The 12,486-nt window shown below is 40.5% G+C and overlaps 2 protein-coding genes across 2 annotated transcripts; both read left to right on the top strand.

Annotated features, from left to right (window-relative positions):
* The first annotated feature begins 4,461 nt into the window (after positions 1 to 4,461).
* On the top strand, positions 4,462 to 7,167 carry LOC126999145 (uncharacterized). Its single transcript, XM_050861476.1, has 3 exons — positions 4,462 to 4,609; positions 4,761 to 6,103; positions 7,160 to 7,167. The coding sequence occupies exons 2-3, from the start codon at positions 5,062 to 5,064 to the stop codon at positions 7,165 to 7,167; spliced, it is 1,050 nt and encodes a 349-aa protein (XP_050717433.1). The 5' UTR covers positions 4,462 to 4,609; positions 4,761 to 5,061.
* On the top strand, positions 6,386 to 11,122 carry LOC126999214 (uncharacterized). Its single transcript, XM_050861543.1, has 2 exons — positions 6,386 to 10,707; positions 10,859 to 11,122. The coding sequence occupies exon 1, from the start codon at positions 7,517 to 7,519 to the stop codon at positions 10,337 to 10,339; it is 2,823 nt and encodes a 940-aa protein (XP_050717500.1). The 5' UTR covers positions 6,386 to 7,516; the 3' UTR covers positions 10,340 to 10,707; positions 10,859 to 11,122.
* The last annotated feature ends 1,364 nt before the right edge of the window (positions 11,123 to 12,486 follow it).

Here is a 12,486-nt window from a genome sequence, read left to right as displayed (position 1 = left end):
TTGAGATAACCTGCACACCTTGTATGTCGGTATATGTGATAAATGAGATAACCTTTACCCCTTGTATGTCGGTAAATGTGATAAATGAGATAACCTGTACCCTTTGTATGTCGGTATATTTGATAAATGAGATAACCTACACCCCTTGTATGTCGGTAGATGTGATAAATGAGATAACCTGCACCCCTTGTATGTCGGTATATGTGATAAATGAGATAACCTACACCCCTTGTATCTCGGTAAATGTGATTAATGAGATAACCTGCACCCCTTGTATGTCGGTAAATGTGATAAATTAGATAACCTACACCCCTCGTATCTCGGTAAATGTGATTAGTTAGATACCCTACACCAATTGAATGTCGGTAAATGTGATAAATGAGGTACCCTACACCCCTTGTATGTCGGTAAATGTGATAAATGAGGTACCCTACACCCCTTGTATGTCAGTAAATGTGATAAATGAGGTACCCTACACCAATTGTATGTCGGTAAATGTGATAAATCAGGTAACTTTTTTTTGTTTACATCTCAGCCTATAGCGCCGGTAGGCTTTCTTCAGGGGCCTGGTGGTCGGCCCAAGCCCGTCATGGCGCAAGCAATTTTTATAGTTATGCTTGGCTCATGCTGCCCCCTGGAACTCATTTTTTATTCTCTTGTACGGTTTCTTCTAGAATCCGGGATGATAGGTGGTCTTCTGGACAGCCTGTGAGTAGTCTTAAGCCACTCGGCGGTGACTAAAAAATACCAGGTTGTAGCGTGGGGATTCGAATCAACATTGTCCATGGCGTGATGAATGCTGGCCCCGCACGCTCATCACTCAGCCACCGCATATCCTTGTATGTCAGTAGATGTGAAAAATGAGATACCCTAAACCCCTTGTATGTCGGTAAATGTGATAAATGAGGTAACCTGAAACCTTGTATGTCAGTAAATGTGATAAATGAGATAACCTGCACCCCTTGTATGTCGGTAAATGTGATAAACGAGATAACCTACACCCCTTGTATGTCGGTAAATGTGATAAATGAGATAACCTACGCATCTTGTATGTCGGCAGATGTGATAAATGAGATAATCTACACCCCTTGTATGTCGGTAAATGTGATAAATGAGATAACCTACACCCCTTGTATGTCGGTAAATGTGATAAATGAGATAACCTACACCCCTTGCATGTCGGTAAATGTGATAAATGAGATAACCTACACCCCTTGTATGTCGGTAAATATGATAAATGAGATAACCTGCACCCCTTGTATGTCGGTAAATGTGATAAATGAGATAACCTGCACCCCTTGTATGTCGGTAAATATGATAAATGAGATAACCTGCACCCCTTGAATGTCGGAACATGTGATAAATGAGATAACTGCACCACATGTATGTTGGTAAATGTGATAAGAGATAACCTGCACCCCTTGAATGTCGGTAAATGTGATAAATGTGATAACCTGCACCCCTTGTATGTCGGTAAATGTGATAAATGAGATAACCTGCACCCCTTGTATGTCGGTAAATGTGATAAATGAGATAACCTGCACCCCTTGTATGTCGGTAAATGTGATAAATGAGATAACCTACAAACCTTGTATGTCGGTAAATGTGATAATGTAGATAACCTACACCCCTTGTATGTCGGTAAATGTGATAAATGAGATAACCTACACCCCTTGTATGTCGGTAAATGTGATAAATGAGATAACCTACACCCCTTGAATGTCGGTAAATGTGATAAATGAGATAACCTACACCCCTTGTATGTCGGTAAATGTGATAAATGAGATAACCTACACCCCTTGAATGTCGGTAAATGTGATAAATGAGATAACCTACACCCCTTGAATGTCGGTAAATGTGATAAATGAGATAACCTACACCCCTTGTATGTCGGTAAATGTGATAAATGAGATAACCTACACCCCTTGTATGTCGGTAAAGGTGATAAATGAGATAACCTACACCCCTTGAATGTCGGTAAATGTGATAAATGAGATAACCTACACTCTCTTCTGATTGATGGTCATGTTTCTCAGATTCTCTCCATTCAATGGTAGGCTATCTGAATTATGGGGTCCATGTCATTTTTGAATTTGGCCATTTTCCCATAAAAGCTGCCATGCTGTTTTGCCGCCATCTTGCCTGGACAAACTACGATATCAACACTGTGTTTGTAAACATCGGGTTCTACGCATGCGCAGATCAGGATGGGATGTCTTAGGATACGTGGATGGCAGATGACGCAACACCGGCTCACGTAAAATCAAAACCTTATTGCTGATGTTCTTCTTGTAACTAATTTATTTATGGACCAATAGCTTTTATTCACAAAGCTATTTAATCAGGAAGGATAGGAGATTAATGATCACTATCGCTCGTTTATTATAGAATAGTAAAAGAATATTTCCTAGATATCGATGATAAAATATGAAAAAGTTGAAAAATGTTTGTCAAAAATCTAAATCAACTTCAAGCAAAAGTTAAAATAGCGAACATAATTCCTTCTTCAAACTTTCAGAAATTGAATAAAAAGAGTAGACTTAAATAAATGCCTAAAATAAGAAGTTAAGATAACATTTTTAAGCAAATAATTAAGTTATTGCTTAATTGAAATTATTACTTAAAGAACGCCTAAAAAAGGTGTTTCTTGTAATTGTTATTTAAAAAAATAATAGTAATTATTATAAGTTTTAATGATCGGATGATCGGAATGGTGATCGGAACAGCAGTACTTAAAAAATGATCGGATGATCGGAATCGGAACAGTTGCCCAAACTGATCGGATGATCGGGGATCGGAACAGCAAAAAAGTGATCGGTGCCCACCACTGATACGAATATATATATATATATATATATATATATATATATATATATATATATATATATATATATATATATATATATATATATATATATAATTTTTTTTTTTGGGTGGGGAGGCGGTGGCTGAATGGTTAGCGTGACGGCCCCGCGTTCAGGAGCTCCAGAAGGGACGCGAGTTCGAATCCTGGCCGCCGCACAGCTGAGGTTTTTCAATCACCGTCGAGTGGCCTTTCAACTACCCACATGCTGGCCTGAAGACCACCCATAAACCTGGGCTCTAGATAACCTCTCCAAAGAGAAGCTCAAAGATGAGTTCCGGGGGACAGCATGAGCCAACTCAAGATGGAGCCACTATAAACACTCGCCTCCGCCAGAACGGGCTGGGCCGACCATCAGGCCCCACCGGGAAGAAGCCTTGGGCCGACCATCAGGCCCCACCTGGAAGAAGCCTATATATATATATATATATATATATATATATATATATATATATATATATATATATATATATATATATATATATATCTATATATATATATATATATATATATATATATATATATATATATATATATATATATATATATATATATATATATATATATATATATATATATATATATATATATATATATATATATATATATATATATATATATATATATATATATATATATATATATATATATATATATATATATATATATATATATATATATATATATATATATATATATATATATATATATATATATATATATATATATATATATATATATATATATATATATATATATATATATATATATATATATATATATATATATATATATATATATATATATATATATATATATATATATATATATATATATATATATATATATATATATATATATATACGTATATTTTATTTATTTATTTTTTTTTTTTTATGTTGTTGCCTATTGCGCCGGTAGGCATATCTTCCCGGTGGGGCCTGATGGTCAGCCCAAGGCTTCTTCCCGGTGGGGCCTGATGGTCGGCCCAGCCCGTTCTGACGCAGGCGAGGGTTTATAGTGGCGCAATCTTGCATTGGCTCATGCTGCCCCCCGGACCTCGTACTTGATTCGCTTGGACGGCTTCCTCTTGAGTCCGGGTTGATGGGTGGTCTTCAGGACAGCATGTGGGTAGTTTTAAGCCACTCGGCGGTGACCGAAAAATCCGAGTGGTAGCGTGAGGATTCAAACCCGCGTCGTCCATCACGTGGCGAATGTGGGTCCAGTACGCTATCACTTGCTATATATATATATATATATATATATATATATATATATATATATATATATATATATATATATATATATATATATATATATATATATATATATATATATATATATATATATATATATATATATATATATATATATATATATATATATATATATATATATATATATATATATATATATATATATATATATATATATATATATATTATGCGCATTGATATGTTTCTTTGTTCGTGCGCTTGTTGAATGTATTTTGTTGATGACGTGGCGTTTCTGCCTTCCTGGAGGTGCAGCCATTGTGAGGAGTCAGTTGTGCTCAGTGTTTACTCCACCGCCACCACCTCCCTGTCCAGGATTTTTGTGCCATGTGTTTGGTGTTTGTGTATTGACGGGTGGCGTAGGACTTTGTGTGATAAAGGTGTGCGCCGGTTCGGTAGGGAGGTGGTGGTGGTCAGTGCACTGACGGTGATTTGTATGCCGGGTACTTGGTACTGCCTGACGGCCAATTAAGTAAGTTATTTATCTATTTTATCTTTGGGGTTTGGGAATTACAGGTGTTGAGTCATTGACTGTGAAATGTTTGGGATATTGTGATTTGTAATTATATTTGTGATTAGTTGGTGGCAATACTGCCCAGGGTACAGTGTTTGGGTCTTAATAGGTGGTGATACCTGGGTGGTGATGGTCGTTGCCAAACTGCTGAAGCAAGCTGGTAACGGTCTGATATACCGGGACTAGGGCGATTGGGCCGTAGGCCAATGAAGTGAGTTATGTCTAATCATTTATTGTGTATAGGAATTGTTTACATTGTTATTGTTGGCTCAGAAATATTCATCTAATGTTACTACGTGAGGCTGTGTGTAAAATTTCGTGAATGACTCATGCCATGCTGCCCATACAGGTTGAAATAAACGATTTGACAACGCTTGGCCTATATTCGTCCTACATTTCAACTTCAAGCCATGAAGGAGACTGAGGCTGCGCTGAAGAAGGAGCGAGGGACAGCAAGAGGTATATTCACACGCAAGTTTAACCTGTTCATGGAGCGTCATGGCAAGGGTGATCCGTTTGATGTTTTGGAGGCTATCCACGGTGAAGTGGTGAGTACTTTTAGACATTTGGAGGAGAAATGCGAAAACTTGATCACCTTCCTGGAAGATAATGACCAGAAGGAAGAGGTGGATATAGCACGTAAATACTTATTTGACTGTGAAAGTGATCGGTGTGAAGTTTTACGCTTGTTGTCCATCGTAAAGAATAAGGCCACTGCCAGTGGTAATAGTTGTCAACTTAAGGTTGAGGCACTGAAACCCCCTAAGTTTGAAGGAGATTTCAGAGAATATCCTAATTTTAAAGACGATTTTGTCAACATTATTGTTTCAAAGTATGGGAAGAATCCCTTTGCACTCAGGCAATGTCTGGGGGAGAAACCCCTGAAAGTCATATTAGGATGTGAAAAAGACTTTGAGGAGATGTTTAAAAGACTAGACAAAGAATATGGAGACCCCAGAAAATTGGTTGATCTTGTTATTAGTGATCTGAAGTCTTTAAAGGTAATAAGAGATGGAGATGACAGAGGCTTCGTTAACATGGTTAATGTAATAGAACGTTGCTATTTAGACTTACAGAAGGTTAATCTTCAGAAGGAAATGAATTCTGTCAGCATTGGTAGTATGGTTGAAAGGTTATTGCCTAGGATTCAGAAACGTGAATGGGTAATGACAGCTGACAAAATTTCTGATAAGAATGAGTTATTTCCAGAACTGCTAAAATTCCTATTGTGTGAGAAAAGGGTAATAGAATATTCTGAATCCAGTGTTAGAAATATGAAGTCAGAAACTTCAAATGTGTGTAACGTCAGAAGTTCACAGGAAGTAGATGATCCAGATTTGTATGATATTGTTAAAAGAGTGCAAGAAGATCAAAGGAGTATGTGCAAGACATTAGAAGAAATGAGGGTTCAGTTTGCTAGTAACACCATCAGTGCTAACAGAAGAACAATTGGTAAAAGATGTTGTCATGACATAAATGAATGTGGTAAATTCAGATCCCTAAGCAACATTGAACGTTTAGAGATAATCGAAGGGAAGGGTGTATGTTTCCGATGTTTAGGGGGAAAACATGTCGCCAGGATGTGTAGGTCTGGTTTGATGTGCGATATGAAGGATAGTGTATGTAATGTTTGTGGTAAAAACCACCATCCACTACTTCATGGATCATTCATCAATAATGAAGTGTCAGCCAATTCAGGTAGCTGTATGGGTAACAAGGCCATGTTATGTGTTAGCACCATATACAGCAATTGTCAACCACTCACGGTTTTGTGGGACTCTGGGTCAGACATTACCTTGATCACTCATAATATGGCCAGGAAACTACATGCTGAGGGTAGAGACATCTTGATGTCGATGGTTAAGGTCGGAAATGTGACTGAAAGATGTGCTAGTAAAGAATACGCTATAAAGATACATGACAAGGCAGGTGTAGAATACGAATTGAAGGCCGTTGGCATGGATGAGATATCATCACAGGTACCACATGTTGATCTGTCTCGGTTGCCTGATATATTTCCTGATGTTGACATGGGGATGATTCGACCTAGTGGCAGGATTGATATGTTGATCGGTATAGATTATTGTGAGTTGTTCCCACAGGTCATCAGAACAGATGACAGATTGCAGTTACTAGCCAATAGTTTCGGATATTGCTTGAGGGGCAGTCACCCTTTGCTACAGGTGGAGTCAGGTAATGTTAGTCAACTGACAGCTATTGTGAACAAAGCTTAATGTGTATCAGACCTCATTATCAGTTGAGGAAAGTGATGACCTCAAGGAAGGTTTAGATAAGTTCTTCAAGTTGGACACTATGGGAACAGAATGCACCCCACGATGCATTTCCTGTTTATGTAAAAAATGTCCTGGTGGTGGAAACCTTACCGCGAAGGAGGAGTGTGAACTTGCTTTGATTGATAGAGGACTTTGTTATAACGAGAGGGAGGAAAGGTGGGAGGCCTCGTACCCATGGATTAAAGATCCTCTAATGTTACCTAATAATTTCAAGGCTGCTAGGGCGAGACTGGAGTCTACTGAAAGAAGGTTGAATAGATTGGGCTCTGAATATGCTATAGCCTATGGAAATGAAATTACAGATATGGTGCAGAGAAACATAGCAGTTAGATTAGAAGATAAGGAAATTGAAGAGTATGATGGTCCTGTACATTTTATACCTCATCACGAAGTTCTGAAACCTGGGTCATGATCTACTCCTGTAAGAATTGTTTTTGACTCTTCAAGTAACTATTTGGGTTATAAATTAAATGACTACTGGGCTAAAGGGCCTAATTTGTTAAACAGCCTCCTTGGTATTTTGTTCAGGTTCAGAGAAAACCAGGTGGGTATTGTTGGAGATATTTCTAAAATGTACCACTCAATTAAGATAAATAAGCTTGATCAACTAGTACATAGATTCTTGTGGAGAGATATGGAAAGTTGTAGAGATCCAGACCAGTATGTTCTTACTACAGTAACCTTCGGTGATCGTCCTAGTGGCACTATTGCTACTATGGCATTAAGATACACTGCGGAGATGAGCCAAGATGAATATCCACATGTTGCAAGAACTATTAGGGAGAACACTTATATGGATGATGTCATATTCTCAGTTGCTAATGTTATTGATGCACACGTTGTAACTTCAGATATCGAGACTGTTTTGAGCAGAGGGAACTTCCGCTTGAAAAACTGGGTGATCAGTGGAAAAGACCAGCAATCAGAAGGTAGAGACATTTCTGGTATTGATGCTGCTAAGGTACTAGGGTTGTTGTGGGTTCCCGCACAAGATAGTTTTGTTTTCAAAATTCTAATTAGTTTTTCCAGAAAGGTCAAGGGTGCACGTGTTGCTCCTGGTATGACCAGAGATGAGTGTTTGCTTAACTTCCCAAACAACTTAACACGTAGAATGGTTCTTCGTCAATTAGCGTCAATTGACGACCCTCTCGGATTCCTGACACCAATCACGCTGAAAGCTAAGCTGATGATGAGGTGTATGATTAGAAAGGAGGCAGAGGGTTCTAACAAGCCCATTGATTGGGATGAGCCACTTGCTGAAACTTGTGTGGAGGACTGGCATGATTTCTTTTTGAGTTTATATGATATAGAAATGTTGTCATTCCCAAGATGTATAAAACCCATTGATACTGTAGGAGAACCTATGCTCATCATGTTCTCAGATGGTTCCAGGCTAGCATACGGGTGTTGTGCCTATATAAGATGGGAGTTGAGTTCAGGTGGTTATGATGTCCATTTGATTGCATCAAGGAATCGGGTTGCACCCGTGAAACAGATAACCATACCAAGAATGGAATTATGTGGAGCAGTTCTTTCTTGTAGACTGCGGGAGTGCATTGAAAGGGAATCTAATTTGAAGTATAGTGAAGTCATGCACATTGTAGACTTAACAATTGTACGTTCACAGATACAGAAAGAATCACATGGGTTTAACACATTTGTTGCTTCAAGAGTGGCTGAAATTCAGTGTAAATCAGACCCTTCTGAGTGGTGGTGGGTTGAGTCAAAGCATAATGTATCTGACCTTGTAACAAAACCTTGTGAACCTTACATGCTCAGTAAGGATTATTTGTGGCAAAAGGGACCAGAGTTTCTGCGCAGACCTCAGACGGAATGGCCTGTCTGTCAAAGTGTTGAAGAGGAGCTACCTGATAGGAGATCAGTAACACTAGTGTGTTCAAGAGGAGATGAGAATATCTTGAGTGAAATAAACTTGGATAACTTCACTAGTTATGTTAAACTTTTGAGAGTGACAAGCAGAATTTTGTCATGTGTGAAAACCAAATCATTTAAGGGAGCGTTTGGTGAGCCTTCAGCAGAAGACATAGAAGCAGCTGAGTGTCTGTGGATAAGGACAATTCAAAGTGACATGCTTGATTGGCAACAGAAGTATAAGAGACTTGGGCCTGCTCTTTGGAATGGAATGATAGTAGTGGGTAAGAGGATTGCCAAGTGGCTCAAAGATAACTGGAATCAAGAGCAGTACATCTTACTTCCAACTAAACATCCATTCACTAAACTATATATGTTGCATTTACATCAAATTGATCATGGCGGAATAGAATCTACCCTAGCAAAATTGCAGTCAAGGTTTTGGGTTCCAGGGGCGAGGAGAATACTAAGATCAATTAAGAAAAGGTGTGTACTATGCAGAAAATACTATGGAAAGATTGAAGATCAATGTATGGGTCAAGTCAGTGATGTTCGTATGAAGCCCACACCACCCTTCTACCACACAGCCACGGATTTGTTTGGTCCCTTTACTATAAGAGATACAGTGAAACGGAGAACCCACGGAAAATGTTTTGGGGTCATTTATACTTGTTTAACCACCAGGGCTGTCCACCTTGAAATTGCTGAGAACTATAGTACTGAGGCATTCTTAAGAACATTTAGAAGGTTTGTGTGCATTAGAGGATATCCATGTACAATACATTCAGATAATGGACCGCAGTTAGTTGCTGCTAATAAGGAGCTAAGGGATGCCAGCAAAGAGTTTGATTTGAACACTCTCTCGAAATTTGGAAGTGACAGGGGTGTTAAGTGGGAGTTTAATAAGTCCAGTGACGCCCCCTGGCTGAACGGTGCTTGTGAGAGTTTGATTAGGCTGGTGAAGAATGGTTTAATTAGATCAATGGGAGACAGCGTTCTAACCTTCGGTGAGCTTCAGACCATAATGTATGAAGTAGCGAACTTATTGAATAACAGACCAATTGGTATGAAACCGGGGTATAGTATAGAGTTTGGTGCATACCTGTGCCCTAATGATTTACTACTGGGACACAATAACTCACGGGTTCCCACTGGATCATTTGCCACCAATGAAGATCCTGGGAGGCGTTTACATTTCACTCAATCTATTGTGAACTCTTTCTGGAAAAGGTGGCATAGGGACTACTTCCCTACACTGTTGATCAGACAAAAATGGCATGTTGAAAAGAGAAATGTACGAGTAGGGGACATTGTGCTTGTACAAGACCCTAACCCAGTAAGAGGAAAGTGGAAGCTAGCACAGGTATTGAAGGCTGAACAGAGTAGAGATGGTATGGTTAGAGAAGTGAAGCTCAGGTATAAAATCTGTAAACCTGGAGATAAGTATCATGGTACTAAAGACAAGACTATGAATAGATCCGTCCACAGACTCATAGTGCTTCTCCCTGTTGAGGACCAGTAATCTTTTGTAATATTATAACTAAATTTCATTGTAGGCGGGAGTGTATCATAAATGATATGTTTGTGTGCGCATTGATATGTTTCTTTGTTCGTGCGCTTGTTGAATGTATTTTGTTGATGACGTGGCGTTTCTGCCTTCCTGGAGGGTGCAGCCATTGTGAGGAGTCAGTTGTGCTCCAGTGTTTACTCCACCGCCACCACCTCCCTGTCCAGGATTTTGTGCCATGTGTTTGGTGTTTGTGTATTGACGGGTGGCGTAGGACTTTGTGTGATAAAGGTGTGCGCCGGTTCGGTAGGGAGGTGGTGGTGGTCAGTGCACTGACGGTGATTTGTATGCCGGGTACTTGGTACTGCCTGACGGCCAATTAAGTAAGTTATTTATCTATTTTATCTTTGGGGTTTGGGAATTACAGGTGTTGAGTCATTGACTGTGAAATGTTTGGGATATTGTGATTTGTAATTATATTTGTGATTAGTTGGTGGCAATACTGCCCAGGGTACAGTGTTTGGGTCTTAATAGGTGGTGATACCTGGGTGGTGATGGTCGTCGCCAAACTGCTGAAGCAAGCTGGTAACGGTCTGATATACCGGGACTAGGGCGATTGGGCCGTAGGCCAATGAAGTGAGTTATGTCTAATCATTTATTGTGTATAGGAATTGTTTACATTGTTATTGTTGGCTCAGAAATATTCATCTAATGTTACTACGTGAGGCTGTGTGTAAAATTTCGTGAATGACTCATGCCATGCTGCCAATACAGGTTGAAATAAACGATTTGACAACGCTTGGCCTATATTCGTCATATATATATATATATATATATATATATATATATATATATATATATATATATATATATATATATATATATATATATATATATATATATGTGTGTGTGTGTGTGTGTGTGTGTGTGTGTAGCAGTCACCGCTCGAATCGCGTGTTCCTTCCCCTCAGTGACACGTAAGAAAATGGGGCGCTGCAAAGAGAGACTTAAGATTCTGTTTACATGTAAAATGTTCTTTGATCCTTTACTCCCTCTGTCTTGTAGCGTCTTCAATGTTTAACTTTTCTTGTACTCGTTTACCTTTGACTGTCCGTCTATGTCCTTTTGTTGTCCACTTTTACACATTGTTCCATACATACACCAACACTTAAATGTTAACCTACACAAACAACATTCACACAAACGCATACACAAACAAACACCTATTCTATGTGTTGTCCTTGTCATAATGAGCTGTGTATGTTGTGAGCCGCGGCCAAGGGCAGACGGGCAGCTCCGCGCTCCCTCTGACCTGCCCGGCAAACTCTCTCGACCACGTGTTCTCACGCGTTTGAAGATGAACTCAGAGTGACATAGTGCTCAACAGTGCGGGGAAGAGAGGAAGGGCCTCCTCTCCGTCAGCGTCCCCAGAGAAGGACTCGACACCGAAGAAGGCTCGCGACCACGTCCGTAACCTGCTCGACGAATGGAGCAGTGAGGAGTGGTCGCCTGAAGGCGCCGCTCGCGGTCTTCAGCACGACCCGATGGAGGGCAACGCCAGTGATTTAGGTTGTGACCCACTCGACCTGTCCATCGTCAGCGTGAACGAGGAGCAGCAGCAGCAGCAGGACGAGGACCAAGAATGGACGACCATCACGAGAGGTCGAGCTCGCCACCAGCAACCCCCGAGGCCCAAATTCAAGCTGGGCAGCCTGGGGGACCACGACAGCGACTACCAAGCCATCACCGCCCTCGAGAGGGAACAACCGAGCCTGCGGATGGAGGTAAGGCCCAACCTTCAGGGCGAGTATGTCCTTACACCCAGGGACGAGGAGTCCGCGGCATTCCTCCGCCGCCTCGCCGAAGAAGGGAACAGGGTGCTCCTTCTCGACCCCAGCGAAAGGAGGCATAAGGTGGTGCTGGAGCGCTACCCTCTCGACCTCCCCCTCGACGCGGTGGAGGCTCACCCTCAAGTGGTCTCCGCCCAGCGCCTGTGCTCCCGGAGGGACAAGGAGCCCACAAGGCAGGTGCTGCTTGTGTTGGTGGGGCCGCCGCCCGCCAAGCTAGACCTCGGCTGCTGGGGCAAGTACCACCTGCGCCCTTACCAAGGTGAGCCTGTGAGGTGCTTCAAGTGTCAGCGCTACAACCATCTCGGGGCACGG

Source organism: Eriocheir sinensis, chromosome 16 (genome assembly GCF_024679095.1).
Source record: "Eriocheir sinensis breed Jianghai 21 chromosome 16, ASM2467909v1, whole genome shotgun sequence".
Lineage (NCBI taxonomy): Eukaryota > Metazoa > Arthropoda > Malacostraca > Decapoda > Varunidae > Eriocheir > Eriocheir sinensis.
Note: the sequence above shows the minus strand (reverse complement) of the source record. Positions and strands in the feature narration are given on the sequence as shown.